Below are 16626 nucleotides of genomic sequence, written 5' to 3'. Positions count from 1 at the left end.
GAACGCCTGCCCCCGCTGCTGAAAAAAATCCTAGAGGAAACATTGCATTCACAAACATTTTTGCAACTTTTCTTGTAAAAATTAAATTCATGTTCATAATATGACTGACTATTAAATATTCATTAAATACTATTTAAATCTTCTTCAAAGTCCTCCAGGTTACAGCCAGGGCTTATTATAGGTTAACATTAAGATTATGAATCAGCTGAATGTGATCTCGCGAGACAATGGAATTTCGCGGAATTTCGCAGGACATGATTTCACGTGATCTCATGTGGAAGCAGATGTAAACAAACCGGAGACGGACTGTTTTGCAACATTGTCAGCTGCTCTGTCTCGTTGTAGACTTTCTGTCTTCTCTTTATCCTGTTCTTGGAATCTGTCGCTAACATCAACTTCATGCAAGCATGTGTCAGAGTGTGTGTAGCTGTTATCAGCGCTGTGTTGATGTCACGGTCAGTTTGTCTGCTGCGCACATGACTTGACCATCATGCAGAACATGTGTGTGACAATGACGGGCACAAAATAGGATATGTGACGCTGACCGGCCGGTCACCGGTCAGGGCCGGTCACGCTGAAAACCGGCCAGTTCTGGTCTCTGGCCGGTCGATCGGTGCATCTCTAGCAGAAAAAAGTACAAGTTTTGTTGTGTAATCTGGATTTTCAGCACTAAACACATATGAGGTTTGTCATCAGGGGAGCATGAATGTTCTCAGAAAATTGTATGGAAATGTAAACAAATTTTGAGATTTTTTGTGTTTTCTAATGGAAACTTTGCCCTGATGGTGGTGCTGGAGGACAGAGCACAGGGTTGTCAACAGGTTTTCGTCTCAGCACAATTAATCTCTATACATAAAGAGCTAACAATGAAGGAATCAAAGTTAGGTTGCTATTTAGGCAGCTGTTTCTAAGATACCTTGACTGGACCAACCAAACAACCTTGCTGGCCACGATCCACTGAGCTATCGGGCAACAAGAAGGAATAGCCTATAATACTGAGAACAATGAGACATCCAGGAGGTTGAAATGGCTTGCTTTGGGTAATTAAAATCATTTTTTTATACCCTGCACATACACACCTAAAAGAGCTTTTCTGACAACCAATCATTGAGCTGTGTAAAATATGGAACATTAAGATGTCATTGAGGACACATTATACCAGGCATTCATCAGTCTACGGAGATCACTGTGATAGAACACAAAGCCTCTGCTGGTGCATATTACCGGACTGTCCCCTTGTGGCCACAGCTGAAAATTACATCAATCATGTAGGCATTGTGCCACACTGTTAATTTGTGCTGCAACGTGTTTGTCATACTTATTATTATGTCAGTCATTATGTGATGTAAGATCAGCTGTGGCCAATCTGATGATCTCTGACAAAATGATTTGGGTGAGATGCATTTTTTCTTATACAGCTCCAACATAAACCACATGAAACATGATGCCTCTGCCTGCAGCTCGCCTGCACACTGTGTGTGTGGCATCATTTTCTACCTGATCTTACTGATCAAACATAAAGCATGTAAAAATGTTAAAATTTAGAATAATGTAACTCCAATACAAAACTTTGTGCATCAGCTTTCCTCTGCAGCACAGCAACCTTCAGTGCTGATAGGGTATTACTCACGATGTGTAACGCTGTGGGACACTGAGTGAGACCACAGATCAGTAAGACACAGCTGAATCAGAGCCAGAGCACAGCATTTTAAAATTAATTTCTTAACAGCAATCAGCAAAAAATAGCAAACACCAATTCAGAGAATCATAAAAATGCTGAATATTGGATCTAATAATTGTCCGGGCCGGTGATTTTGACCCCTAGGTGCCTATATGAAACAGAAATGCATAAGAATGTCTCCACTGAGACTGCTCTTCTACAGAAGAATGTGATATTACCTGCCTGAGTACATAGTACCACACCAACATGGCTTGTTGAAGACATTATTTGATAACCATTAATATAGGGGCAAGTAAAAGTGACTCACTGACCCACCTGCCAGACCAGGCAAAAAAACAACATTGTACTGTATTTACACTGGGATAATATTGTTCATGATGGATAACATCCCTTTACATTCATGATAACACTGAGATGAGAGTTATGGATCTCTGATGAGACATGTAAACATCCTTACATAAAAAAAGTTAATAACACATCAAGCTAATGTGAGCATCAGGAAAACTGACAGTTGATGCAACTCTTGTCAGGAAAAGTATTTGTAACGGAAAAAGAAAACAAAACTTAGTGTCTGCCTCCGGCATTGTGAGGACTGACGTAGCCAGAATTTCTCTGATGCACATTTTTCTCTCCCATTCAGAGAGAGGGAGCAGATATTCAAAGATAGAGACAGTTACCCACCGGGCAGGGAGACTGAAGGAAGACTGTGACCTTCTCATCCTCCAGCATGAGCTGCAGGAAAAGCCTTCGAATGAAGCCCGAGATGTTTCCAGAGATCGGCACATTGCCTCGCTGCGGTGCAGACTGGAAGAGCTCACACAGGACCTGCAACCAGAAAATACACCCAGGTCAAATTAATACAGAGACAGATGAATATGTCACACAACATATTTTTAAAAATTATCTTGCACATTTTCAAAACATGACTAATACTATTATTTAAAATAGTCACAGTGTATGGCTTTGTCTTTAACTGGTGACTCATTAAACGACTAGTGTGTGAGATGTCAAAACTCAGTCCCTGATGTCTTAGAGAAAGTGACAGCTACAGTCTGGAAAAGCCCACCTGTGCCATGAGCCGCTGGTTGTTTGGGTGGCAGGAAATACACTGAAGAAAGAAGGCCACGGTGGCATTCTCCAGAGCTGTCCTCTGCTGGGTGGTGAGTCCTCCTGCCTGACCAGAAGACACCAGGGAGAAGCGTGAGCCCGGAGGCTGAGGCTGGGACAGTGGGGGGCCTGCCGTAGATGCAGAGCCCAGAGGCTGACAGCCTGTGCTGGCCCCAGCACTAGCACTGGCACTGGAATGGCAGAGCAGGAAAAGCAGAGCGGTCCACAGCGGGTTGACCTCTGGTCCTCCTAACCAGTCTTTCATGGCGTGACTGTTACCCACTTCAGTCAGGAAGCGCAGCACCGGAGCGGCTAGCTCTGCAGCCAGAGGCAGCCGGCTGTGTGAGGATGACGAGGTGGAGGAGTGGTAGTGGTGATGGTGGTGTCGTCTCTCGGCCTGAGCTGCAGGCAGAGGCAAATCGGCACTGGCCAGGAGGCCAACACAGAACTGGGCCAGACTGCGGACCAGCAGTGAGGGTAAGCCTGAGTCCAGCAGCTGCTCAATGGCTCCTGGAGACTGCGAGGCGGCAGCCAGTGTGGTTAACTGGGACTCTGACAGATTTATGGGGGGTCTAGCATGCTTGGAGTCATCGGTGAGTCCTGCAGCGTTGGTGTTGGCATCGTGCTGCTTTTTGCCATCATCGGTCATGGCGAGGCGGTGGTGCTGGGCTTGAGAGTGACTGGCACTGGGCACTGAGACGATCCCCATCCAGGACATGAGAAGGGAGAAGTAGCTGGGGTGGATGTGACACATGGAGCACAGCAGGCTGTCCACGGCTTTCTTCAGCACAATGTTGCACGGCAACGACATGGACCAGTTGTACAGCAGCCTGGAAGGAAGGGAGATTAGTGAAATCAATCATCTGGTCATGGATCTGTGCTGTTCATCCTCAAAGGGCTGTAGGATCAGCATCTGCATGACTCAGTGAGAAGGCTTATGAATATTTAAACGTCAACAGATTTACATTGATAATTCAACAAGTAAGATTTATTGAAAAGCAACTGTGTGTCATAAGTAGGGTCCATTACGGGGAATTAAGGCATTTTCACACCTGCCTCATTTAGACTGGTTAAAACGGGCCATGGTCTGTTTGCTCGTTTAGTGCAGTTCATTTGGGCTGGTGTGGCTAGAACCAGACCGTGTCCACCTGAAAAGGTGGGTCTTGATGCAGTTCCAAACAAACTCTGGTGTAGTTTGTTTGTGATGTGAACGCAAATGAACCAAACACAGGATTTTATGATAGAAGACGTGATTTTGGCACATTTTTAAAAGCTAAACAGCAAATAAATACATCACCCGATTGTTAAATGTGTTAAGGAGGCAATAGTATACTTGATAAGACACGTATATCCAATATTGATGAAATTCATTTTGTAATAGGTAAGTACTTCAGCGCACCTATTTTCCCCAGTTAACAGGCCAAAAGCTGATAAAACTGCTGTTTGTATCCTACTTTGTGTGCTTTGTCTGATTAAAAAGTGTGTGACAGCGATCCCACAGTAATACAACTGTATGGCACACACATGAAGAAGTTGGGTGAGGGGCAGATGCACTCCTTCCTGTCTCTCTCTCTCTGAATAGGGGAAAACAAAAATCCGGATGCTGTTAGACACAGCACTGCAGTGTGCTGTCTCTGTGTAGGTATTACACACATACCAGCCACAGCAGGTCAGCAAGGTGCGCACAAGTGCACAGTGTCCTGTAAGCTACAAGACACCTCCTTTTCATCCTGTTTCTGTCAGTCATTATTCATACCATGCCACAATTTGCTGGTTGTTTCTTTGTGAGCTTAAAAATATACATCTGAAGCATTAAGGTACTGCACAAACCTCTGCCAGTTTCCTCCTCTTGGTTTGTTTATAAAAAGTAATAATAAAATAAAAATGACTAGAATGCAGCAATGTTTGTTTTTTTTTTCTTTTGGTTGGGACCAAATGAACAAAACTACAGGTGTAAAAATGCCCTTAATCTCACCCAAATCTACTCCCTTTTCCCTCACAGAGAACCTGGGGAAATGCAGGAGTTTGTTTTGCTTGTGTGCGCCTCTGTTTTTACAACTTAAAGGGTAACTCCATGTTTTTGTGTCTGAGTGACTAATGGGGATAACAATTTTTGAAATTAGTCCAGTATCAATTGAGTCTACTGCAGCTGGCAGAAGCCAAACTGAGCTGCAATGTAATCCTTATGGGCATCTGCATCCACTCAAAGTGCTTGTTTTTGCCACTGACAGGTTCAGACTGTCAGACAGTGGGAGACAGTCATTTTAAAAGATGTTAAGAAGTTAACCAGGAACAGCTGTTTTATGCTCTAATCAAACTCAAAGCTCCCTTTGCAGACAGAATAAAATGCATCTTACCATTTAACAAAAAGACCCATTTCTGTAGGGTTCCTTTCCATAATGTTGTCAGACACTAATGATCTCAAGTCAATGGAAAAAACAGTTACTGTTGCCTGTGATGATGATGCTGAAGCATCAGGGATTCTTCATTTTCAGCCATTTATGTTCAGAAACCTCCATTTTGAAATGACAATTGTTTCCACCTCCTTGTCTCTCTGCTCATTCTCTGCTGTTTCTACCGTCATTTTACAGAAGTTACAGTTAGTTATCAGGTTCATGTAGCACTATGTCTCCATTCTCTCTCTGTAGTTCATGTTTCATTATCTAGTCGATGTTAAGTGTAGTTAGTGTCCTGTATTTAGTGTACTGCTGTCAGACTCAGCAACTAGCCTCTTCTGAACTTGCCCTGCTGTTTTAACCATGAACAAACCATTAACACAGCAACTGCAGTAGTTGTTTAGTATTCATACAGTTAAAAACAGAGTATGATAATCTCATACAGTCCTTACATGCTTTTGGTTCATGCTGGCTGCCACAAATATGCAAGTTCAAGTTCTAATGATATCATGATCATACTGTGAATTCTTCTGGCCATAATAACCATGTAGTAAAAAGCTGATACAGTGACAGTCCTCATGTGTATGCATGATGTTTACAGGGAAATGACTGACTCAAAGAGCTCTCTGTTGAGCAGCGCAGGCAGGTCATAGTCGACAGGCAACTCGTAGCTGTGCCACAGGATGGCTGCCACACAGTGGAGGTGGGATGGCGAAGGCATGAGGAGGCCATACTCCCTTGACGAAGCAGAGGAGGAGCCAGCGGCGGCACCAGCATATCCCATAGGGCCGCTCATCTTGTGGGCTGCCACCCGCGAAGAGTCATGGACCCACTGGAGGAGAGCCTGGATCCTAAAAGGTTAAAGAATTGACTTTGATAAAGAAGTCATCATATGGTTTGAAGACACATCTCCTGAGTCCCTCAGTGTCAACTGCATCACAGTGAAATTTGCAACAAACATAACCATACAACAGTAAAAGATGACAAGGAGAGTGTAAGGACAAATTTTACTCTCAGATAGTGAGTCTGTCTGGAAAATCACCTTCACACAAAAGTGTTTCTCATCAGTTTGAGGACAGTTTGAGTCAAGGTAAAATGGGATGTCGACATACCTGTCTTTGGTTCCAGAGTCCTGTGTGGTGCCCAGCTGGTAGAGAATGTCGATGGTGGAGTCTGATGAAAGGCCGTTCAGCCTCCCAAACAGCAGAGGACTGTTCAAATCTACAAAGACAGAGGCAAATACTAAAATAAGAAGGGCTATTGCGAAGAACAGAATAAAATAATGATTGAGGACATAACAGAAAAGGAATTAAAAATAGCAATAAGTAAACTCAAATTAAATAAATCACCAGGATCAGATGGTTATACGGCAGAATGGTACAAGGAGCTAAAAGAAGAGCTAATACCAGTGATGCTGCCTACACTGAACTGGGTTCTAAAGAAGGCACAAACACCACCCAGTTGGAAAGAAGCAATAATCTCTGCCATTCCAAAAGAAAATAAAGATAAATTAGAATGTGGATCATATAGACCAATATCAGTCCTTAATGTAGATTACAGACTATTTACTTCTATCATAGCTAGACGATTAGAAAAGTTCTTACCTAATTTGATACATAATGACCAGACAGGTTTTATCCGAGAGCGCCAAACGCAGGATAATATAAGGCGGACACTACAAATTATTAACCATATTCAAAAGAACAAAATTGGGGCAATGGTAATTAGTGTTGATGCAGAAAAGGCTTTCGATTCAGTGAATTGGAGCTTTCTTTATCGAGTTTTACATAGATTTGGCTTACATGAAACAATAATTAAAACAATACAGGCACTATATAATAAACCCACTGCTAGAATTAAAGTTAATGGTTGCTTATCAAACAGTTTTATTTTGGAGAGAGGAACAAGGCAGGGCTGTGCGTGCTCACCACTATTATTTGCATTATATTTGGAACCATTTGCTCAATATATAAGACAAAACAAAGAAACAAAAGGTATTAATATTCATGGTAAGGAGCATAAAATAGCCTGCTATGCAGATGATATTTTGATCTATCTGGGTCAACCAACAAACTCTCTACCTAAACTAATGCAATCGTTTGAATACTATGGTCAATTATCGGGCTACAAAATTAATTTAAGTAAAACACAACTGCTTAAATACAATTACAAACCACCAGAAGAAATCAAGAGTAAGTATCATGTAGCGTGGCAAACTGAAAATTTTAAATATCTGGGAGTTATAATACCTAAGGATCTCACAGAACTACTAGAACGCAATTATTTACCGATACAAAGGAAAATTAAAGAGGACATTGCAAGATGGAAGATAATTCCATATCTAAGTATGTATTCAAGAATAGATTCAATTAAAATGAATATACTACCCAAATTATTATATCTATTTCAAACCCTACCAATAGAAATAGGACAAAAACAATTTAATGAATGGGACAAAATTCTATCCAGATATATATGGCAAGGTAAAAGGCCTCGAATTCGGTTTAAAACTTTACAGTTGGCTAAAGAAAAAGGGGGATGGGGCCTTCCTTCTCTCAGGGACTACTACTGGGCAGCACAATTAAGGTATATGATATACTGGTGTAATCCCTCATATGATGCTCAGTGGAAAAGCATTGAAGAGGGCCTGACCTCCATTCCCATACAAGCAATTATAGCTGATAGTAACATGCAAGACTTTATAAAAAATATAGAAAACCCATGGATCAAGTTGACTCTTAAAATTTGGAAAACAGTAATAACAGAATACAAATTAGAAAACGATATAGTAATCCTTAAGTGGTGTGCATATGATACACAGTTTACTCCAAATAAATTAGACACTAGATTCAAGGATTGGACAAATAAAGGATTAACGGCCTTATGTAAAATAATGAAAGAAGGTACACTACTTAGTTTTGAAAGGATTAGAGAGAAATATTCATTGGAAGCACAGGATTTTTATCGCTATTTACAGATGAGACATTTTGTCAGTGACAAGATAAAAAGTGTAACAGAATCAAGCAAACAGCTGTTAGACCTATTTAAAAAGGCATATGATTCAAATAAAGATAGAGGTATTATTTCGGGTCTATATAAAGGGCTTATGAACATGAAAACACACTCAACCCTATATATAAAAACAAAATGGGAAAAGGAGGGAGGAATAGATATAACAGAGGAAGAGTGGATAACTGTATGGGCATATCAATGGAAATGTAGCAGCTCACAAAGTTGGAGGGAATTTGGCTGGAAAAGCCTGACAAGATATTTTATCACACCTTGTCAAAAATTTCACTATGAAGGTAACTCCCCAGTTTGCTGGAGAAACTGTGGAAATACAAATGCAAATCATTATCATGTGTTTTGGGAGTGTCATGTTATTAAAACTTATTGGAAGGGAATACATAATGCAATACAAGAAATTTTTGGGAGTTGCATACCTATGCAAAGTAAAATTTTACTTTTTGGACTCATCCCAGATAGATGGCAAAAAAGAGACAAATATTTATGTAGTATTTTGTTGGTGGCAGCCAAAAAAGCCCTAACAAAAAAATGGCTTTCACGGGAGAGCCCAACTTTAAATATGTGGATGGACATCACAATGGACATTTGCAAAATGGAGAGACTGACAGCAGTTGTGAATTACAAGAGGGACCTTTTTTTCATACGTTGGAAGAAATGGATGGACTACATAATACCACGCAGACCGGACTTTGACACTGCTAACCTTAGATAATACATCATGTATATGAAGTGATAACCACATCTCACTCCCTACATGTTAATGTTCGTGTTATGTTTTTCTTTATATGTATTCTCTTTTTCCTAAAAAAAAAAAAGGGACATTCAGGTTGATATTCTGTGATTAATAATGGTAGTAGATGTTCATACTATTTGTCACTGAATGTCAATAAAAAGTAAATAAAAAAAAAAAAAAAAAAAGAAGGGCTATTGCACTGGTACCTTCTGCTACCAGACCCATTACATTATGTTTGAAAGAAACTTTTCCACAGCACAAGTGCTTGTAGATTTGTTTATGGGGAAAAAAAACAAACTAGAAACAGAACCCAAAACTTTGATCGAGACTGGTTCTGGTTTGGTCAGGTGTGTCTTTTTAATGTAATTTATCAAGAAATGTCTCTGTTTCTCTTTCTGACTGTGCCAAATGTCTGTGTCTATGTATGTCATGTGTTGTAAACAGACAACAAAGCTTACAGGAAGAGGAAGTCTGCAAACAAATACTCAGAAATTAATAATATACAGCAAAAAAATGGCATTGAGTGTCTGGTTGGCTTTGGGCTCAAATTTAGCAGTACCGGTTGGGCTTGGCTTGGCTTGGTTTTAGGCCTATTCAAATTGTTTGTGTAGTCTTACAGTACAAAAACACTTTTACTACCTGTGCAATATCTGAAATATGCCCTTGTCAAACAACCTAATTTAAGGACCTCTTAAGGGAATAAATTTGGCTATTTTAAGACTTTTTTGATGCTTTTAAGCTCCTGTAGCTCTGCTGTGGATGATTAACAGTCAACAGCGCAGCAGCCGTGTGTGACTCACTGGCAGGGTCAGTGCCAGAGGCGGCACAGTTCCTCAGCAGAATATCGATGAGTTTGAGTCCTATGCGAGTGGACTGCAAGCCGATCTTGACCAGCACGGCTTCGATGTTGGGGGAGTGCATGCCACAGTAGGGTGACATGAGCAGTGCGGCACAGGTCTGCAGCAGGTTGGCGGTGGGTGCTGCAGCGCTGGCCATCATGGCTTCCAGGTCGCTGACATGGGTAAGGCAGTGGTGGAGAAGACGCAGCCACCCAATGCTGTACAAAGAAGAAGAAAAAGTTAGAACACCCACAACCAATCACATGGACACCCTCTCAATCCAGAATCAGATTTTAGTACCTGGTTTTAGAGACCTGGTCCTCAGAAGGCAGGAAGGGGTTGTTGACTGTTGCGGACGAGGTGTTACCAAATGCTGTCAGCCCCAAGAGTTTGATCTGAGACAGACCCAGCGTGCTGGCATCGCGAGGGCGATGCAGCCTCAAGCAAACGGCCGATGCAACCTCGGCCTTCACCAGCTGGATCTTTATGTACGTCAAGCCGCTGGTGATGACTGGTGTGGAGAGTGGCAACATGTTGACGCCATCAGCGCTAATCTCCACTGAGACTGAGGATGGGCAGGCTGCGCAGGAGAAGGGAGGGGACAGAAAAATATACAGGAATGAGTTTTCATCCATGTAGATGGAAAAGATTTTGGATAGCAGCAAAAATTATTTTGAATTGCACTTTCCAAAAAACACCAAACTATATATATTTTTATGTACTTTCATTGTTAGACTGGGTGCTACTCACTGGCTAAAGAGGCAAGGTGTGGCTGGATGTGGAGCTCCTTCAGCAGCACAGCAGCAGGGAGGTGGATGGTGAGGTCACACCAAGCCTCCTCCGGCAGGAAGATGTAGGACCAGGCTGCTGAGCGGGCACGGCGGTGGGGCGGCGTGGCTTGGAGGAGGACCTCTGCTGGCTGCGCTGTGGGGCTGCTGGATGTGATGGTGCCTGCAAAGGGACAAAGAGATCTTTCAGAGTTCAGAGGAGTTGATGGGGTGTTGTGAGTTTTATTACTGTAAAAACAGTGTCCCATAAGATGTAACTAAGTGGAAAGTAAGTCAAACTACCTAAAGGAGCAAAGTTGTGGAGTCCCTCTGCGTTGTCTGGCTCTGATGTCATCACTCTGGCTTTCAAGTTGCCATCTGCTGTCTTTCCAGGACCTGAGTCTAAAAACTTCATGATGGTAGACACCATGCTGCGTGCTGTGTTCACAATGGCCCGAGTGCTGGTCACCATGTTGTTACAGATCAACTGCACACCACCTGGCAAAACACAAGAAACATATGGTTTTACAAAACTGCTTACATTGTGAACAGGTACCTCACACAGACACACACACAGACAGACACAGACACACACACAGACACAGACACAGACACAGACACAGACACACACACACACACTCAGCAGAGAGGCTGCAGTGGAGCGAAGTGAACACACAGCACACTGTGTATATACCCACCCATGTCATGGAAGGCTTTGAGAGCCTCACTGGTGTCCAACACTCGCAAAATGAACCACAGAAGAGGCTCTGACAGCTGACAAGTGGACAGAGACCCCTACAAAACATAACATAATAAAAAAAAACATATTCAAGTTTTGGCACTGTATGAATAATTCAATGTCAAAGCTCACAGACCACAGTGTGATGCTCACCTGTCTGCCCATGTAACCGCAGGCCATGTATGTTAGGATGGGCTGTAACATGACCTGGACTGAAGTGGCCCTCTTGCTGAGGGTGGTGAGGATGGTAAAGAGGCCGTCCCCGACTGAGATGGCGTCCAGACCACCATGGAAGTTTTCATGTTTGGTCAAATGGAGGCCGCTGGCTCCTGAGGAGCAGAGACAAGTGTCAGCTCACAGCAGTGGAAATGTATCTATATCTGATGTATATATATCTAAATGTATTTATATTTGAATTTGTGTTCTCTGCTTTATGGAGAGAGAAATTCCCCAACTCACTCAAATGTTGCTATACAGTTGACATTACTGAGTCAGTTTGCAGACATAATGACTGTTCTCATCTTGTGCTGCAGTTACACACTTTAACATAACCATCGTTATTCCATAAATGTCACTCCTGGCCATTGCGGCTAAATTTAACTACTTCTCATTCAGAATTTAAAAAAAAATAAATAAATAAAAAAAATAATAAACATGCCTGTGCACTTTAACTTGCTCTGGTTCCATGTTCAAAGCAGCATCTACAGATTTTTTTTTGCCCACTCATGGGCAGTTGTAAATTGACAAATTATCACCTTCTAAAGCCACTCTGCCAAAAAGGTCTACTTTTATTTGGAGTCGAATCCACCTGATAAATGTAAATACAATATTCACATAATTCAACTCTCAGCTCCACTTTTAGTCTCCACCAGTGCGTGAAAAACCTATCTGGCTCTTCACTGCTGAATACTCCTCCATGTTCACCAGTTTGTCAGTGTGTGTCTGCTGTTTGCTATGGGGCAGCTAGTGAACAGCAGTGTTAAGGTAATGTGTTACAAAAGAAACAGTAATAGATTACTTTCAGACTTAAAAAAAAGTAATATAACATGTTAGTAATAGGATTTTGGTTACATCATTACATTTTCCATGTCCAGTAATGCACCAGATTAATTTAAAACTATAGCAAAATACAGGTGTTAAGAAATGGTACAGCCACCTCACTAAAGGTAAAACTATAAAAGTAATGAATAAATAAAAATGACAGTCAAACCATCATGCTCTCAGACACATCACAAACACCAACAAAAACTGACACTTATATTTTGGAGAGAGAGAGAGAGAGAGAGAGAGAGAGTGAGAGTGAGAGCGCGCGAGAGAGAGAGAGATAGAGAGAGATAGAGAGAGATAGAGAGAGAGAGAGAGAGAGAGAGAGAGAGAGAGAGAGAGAGAGAGAGAGAGAGAGAGAGAGAGAGAGAGAGAGAGACGCACACTCCACTCCAACTAGGTTTCATGTAAATAGAAGTTTGGGGTTTTTTATTGGGCATAATTTTTATGTTTATGAGCGTATTGTTGAAGGTAGGGTATATAAATGCTTCAGGTCATGCTTACACCTGTGAGGCACAGTTGAGACATGAACCTATACAAAGCTGCAGACACAGGCTAGACAGGAATGGAAAAAACAGACACGTCTTTTTACCGTAAGTCTTGCAATATAGGGGCATTTGCAGGGCTAAGGTATGAAACAACATATCGATATTTTGATGAAAGTAATGCAAAAGTAGTATAATTATTACTCTACAGTAACTTATTGCTTTCAAGTAAAAGCAACTGGTAATATATTACAAATTACACCTGTAACACCAACAGTGGTGCGTCACTGGAAACAGCTGCCTGATGGACAGTGAGACTCAACCAGAACCAGAAAGTAAAATTCAAAGAACTAGCTGAAAGACTGAAACTGTGTGGATTCATCTTACCTATGATCATGGCCATGGCACTGCTGTTGCACTGGCCCAGTGCAGACAAGATCTGGCTCATAATTTGCTGATTGGCTAGCACCAGGTCGGCCACACCTGTGGGAGGACCCTGACTGGATGCAGATCCACCAGCCACGCCGTCTTTGCTGCCACAGACCTTCTCCTCGTCCGACACGCTACTGTCAGCTGTACCGCTGCCGGCCGGCGGCAGCCGTCCGCTGAACTCTCTGTCCCCAGACAGAGGCAGCTGCACCAGCACATTGACCAGTTTGAGGAGGTCAAACATGAGCTGGTCACGTGTCGTCTCTCCACAGACTGCCTTTGCATCCCCTGGCCGTATTATGTTGGCAAACAGGCCGCCAAAACAAGCCCGAGCTCCTACAGAGCTGTCCGAGCCACTGCGGGAGACCAGTTTGTCAGAGCAGGTGATGTAGTGGTGAACCAGGAATGTGATGGACTCAATGACAGAGGAGATGGTGGCCACAGACACCACCTCAAAGTTTTGCTCCAGAGTAAACTCCAGCAATTTCACCTGGGCATCCAGTGGACCCTGGCCTGACTGAAATGGACCCCTAAAGGATTAGAATGAACCATTAGTTCCTGAAGACCACTCACAGTGCTGTCTACTGACATTACTCCTGTTGTGATTATTGTCAAAATGACTGGTTATTCTCCTGACTCAAACATACCTCTCAGTAGACAGAATGTGCATCAGTTTGAGCAGGAACTCGCTGAACATCTGCGGACAGGTGGAGGATAGGTGAACCTGCAGGCGGCTCAGAAACTCATGCATGGCCTGGGTGGCGGTGGGTCCCACTTGAGAACTGTGCTGGCTTGTCCCATTGGTGCTGCTGCCGGACAGGAAGCGCACCAGGACGTGGACCAGGGTGGGATCAGACACCATTTGCTGTGCTGTGCTCTCCTGAGAGCTCATCCCGCTGCTGGAGGCTGTTTCAAGTTTGAACACAGAGAAAACACTCAACACCAAACAACAGAAAAATTTCAACTAACACATTATGAAGGCAAAAAAAATAATATACAAAAATGTACAGTCCCAGTCAAAAGTTTGGATACATCTTCGCATGACATATTTTTTCATTATTTTTAAAATAATATCTAAATAACCACTATGAAAACATGCTTCAAAAATAATGTCAGTCTCAGGGTTCCTACACCTTTTCTGATGTCAAATTCAAGCATTTTTCAAGCTGCATTTCCAACCTTTTCCAGCACAGCTGTGCTTAATGACATTAATATACATATACATGCTCAAAATACTTCAATCAGATGTTATTATACTATAAACAACTAAAATTTAAGTTTCATTTTTCAAAATGTGTCATCTGTCTGGCTTTCTGCAACAATTAATCAATCAATTGGATATTAATCCATTATTTAATTAATCTCCAACTATTCTGATAATTGATTAATCCGTTTCAGCCATTTTTTAAGAAATTCACTGATTTCAATTTCTTAAATATGAATATTTTCTCTTATTTCAGTACTTTACTCCTCTTTACTATTCAGTAAACTGAAAATCTTTGAGTTGCAGACAAAACAAGACATTTGAAGATGTCATCTTGGACATGGATATTTTTTTAACATTTTCTGACATTTTATTATTTTTATTATTACTTAACTGATTAGCAGAGAATATGATCAATAGATTAATCAATAAAGAAAATAACTGTACTTTCACATGTTTCACATGTTTGGACCTATTTTCCAACTGACAAGATCATGTTAGGATTAATTAACTGATTCATCATTTTAAGACATTTTGTAAGAAAAAGTGCAAATTCTCTGATTTCAGCTTCTTAAATCTGAATATTCTGGTTTCTTTATTAATTTAGGCCCTCAGACATTTTTTATTTTTATCTAAAAAGCAAGTTCAGCCAGACAGCGATTTATCGTGAAAGTAATGCAGTTACAGCTTCAAGTACTTTATCCAAAATCCAATCATCTTCCAAACCTTGAAAACACTACATCAAAATTCAAGCACTTTCAAGGATTTCCAGCACCTGAATACTGAAATCTGAAGAGAAGTCAGAGACAAGTATTTCTTTATATCCATCTGATCTGTAGACTTCTGCTCCTGTAGACTGTATAGAAGTATTTCACATTCACTGACTATCAACCAATGATGAGGACATAATGACTGAGCTCTTTCATGAGACACACTGGCACACTCTGGTCGAGAGGAAAACAGGTGTTGTGACCATCTGACAATGTTCTGACAGTTTAGACAGTGAAGGGGAGCAATAAGAGTGGAGTGGACTGACCGCAGGCCGGCATGTTAGTCATCAGGGTGAGAGAGTGCAGCACCAGACACCACGTTCTCAGGGAGGTGTTGGGGTACCACGCCAGCACTGTGAGGAAACTGCTGATGGATGCTGGACACACAGAATATAATAAATATTTATTAAGAATACAATAAAACAAAGTAACAGAGAGGAAGGTAACAGAGATTAGAAGTGGTGGAGCCCTGACCTTGGTTGAGGGGGATGGTGGGCACTCGGCTGGCATTGAACAGGAAAATGTCTGAGCCGCTCTCTTCACTGCTACCAGAACACGTGTTGAGACTCAGTGTTAACCACAGCTGCAGCAGGGACTCCAACTGAGAGAGAAAAACATTTTTCATTCACCTTGTTCTCTGTTACACTTCATATGGTACTGAGGTGAGTTTACAAGGTGTTCAATGAGTAAATATTTAGCCTCTAGTTTGAAGGTGGCTATGATACAGACTTTGGCAGTGCATAACATTAATATACAGCGTTTGTACAACTGCAATGGTGAGTTTTTTGCATAATGAAATCATTTAATAAAAATCTGAGACATGTAATTGTAAAATTGAAATTTGGTCTAGAAAACACGAACAGAGTTTGGTCTTAGACAAAGCGAGAGCATTTTCTGAAGAAATAAAGTGATGGTATTTCCATCGAGCATGTGGATTTGGTGTTCCGTTTTCTTCAAAAGTTGAGAATGATTTTTGGAGCAGCTGATGAATGCACAGCATGGTGAGATTTTGCTGATTTATTTTATTTCCAACTTATTTCCCATTACCACATTTTAAAACTTGAAGCTCAACTAGAAACTATGTTTATTACTCCATCACACAACATCTCACTCATACTGACACATATCTGCATGCAATAACTCTTCTAACAATATCCTGCTGTCTCCCAATCTGGTCCTTCACCACAAAGGATGGTACTGAACCAACAACAAGACTATGTAACAGAGCTACCACTGCTCTGCACTTTCACACCACAACTTTTCAAAACTACGCAAATAATCAAGCTAATAAATTTTATTATATGATTTAAAACAATAACATATCTCCAACACTCACTGATTTAGTTCCAAGAAACAACATAAGACAGGAATTCATCTCTAGATCAGTCTCCCATGCACTTATTCT

At 41.5% G+C, this 16626-nt stretch overlaps 1 protein-coding gene across 2 annotated transcripts in view; it reads right to left on the bottom strand.

The window, feature by feature from the left end:
• Window positions 1-16626, bottom strand: part of birc6 (baculoviral IAP repeat containing 6) — a 152153-nt gene that overhangs the window by 84465 nt on the left and 51062 nt on the right. For both annotated transcript variants that reach the window (XM_084735907.1, XM_084735908.1), the window contains exons 42-55: window positions 15696-15822; window positions 15488-15598; window positions 13895-14153; window positions 13206-13777; window positions 11443-11618; window positions 11249-11345; window positions 10854-11048; window positions 10534-10734; window positions 10084-10363; window positions 9745-10001; window positions 6297-6405; window positions 5799-6035; window positions 2748-3618; window positions 2363-2506 (exon numbers count right to left, since the gene is read on the bottom strand). In XM_084735907.1, the coding sequence (XP_084592033.1) occupies window positions 2363-2506; window positions 2748-3618; window positions 5799-6035; window positions 6297-6405; window positions 9745-10001; window positions 10084-10363; window positions 10534-10734; window positions 10854-11048; window positions 11249-11345; window positions 11443-11618; window positions 13206-13777; window positions 13895-14153; window positions 15488-15598; window positions 15696-15822 (3636 nt within the window). The remainder of the gene's footprint in view (window positions 1-2362; window positions 2507-2747; window positions 3619-5798; window positions 6036-6296; window positions 6406-9744; window positions 10002-10083; window positions 10364-10533; window positions 10735-10853; window positions 11049-11248; window positions 11346-11442; window positions 11619-13205; window positions 13778-13894; window positions 14154-15487; window positions 15599-15695; window positions 15823-16626) is intronic.

This window comes from Lutjanus erythropterus, chromosome 14 (assembly GCF_056507025.1).
Source record: "Lutjanus erythropterus isolate fLutEry1 chromosome 14, fLutEry1.hap2, whole genome shotgun sequence".
Classification (NCBI taxonomy): domain Eukaryota; kingdom Metazoa; phylum Chordata; class Actinopteri; order Lutjaniformes; family Lutjanidae; genus Lutjanus; species Lutjanus erythropterus.
This window is presented reverse-complemented; position numbering and strand designations above follow the sequence as displayed.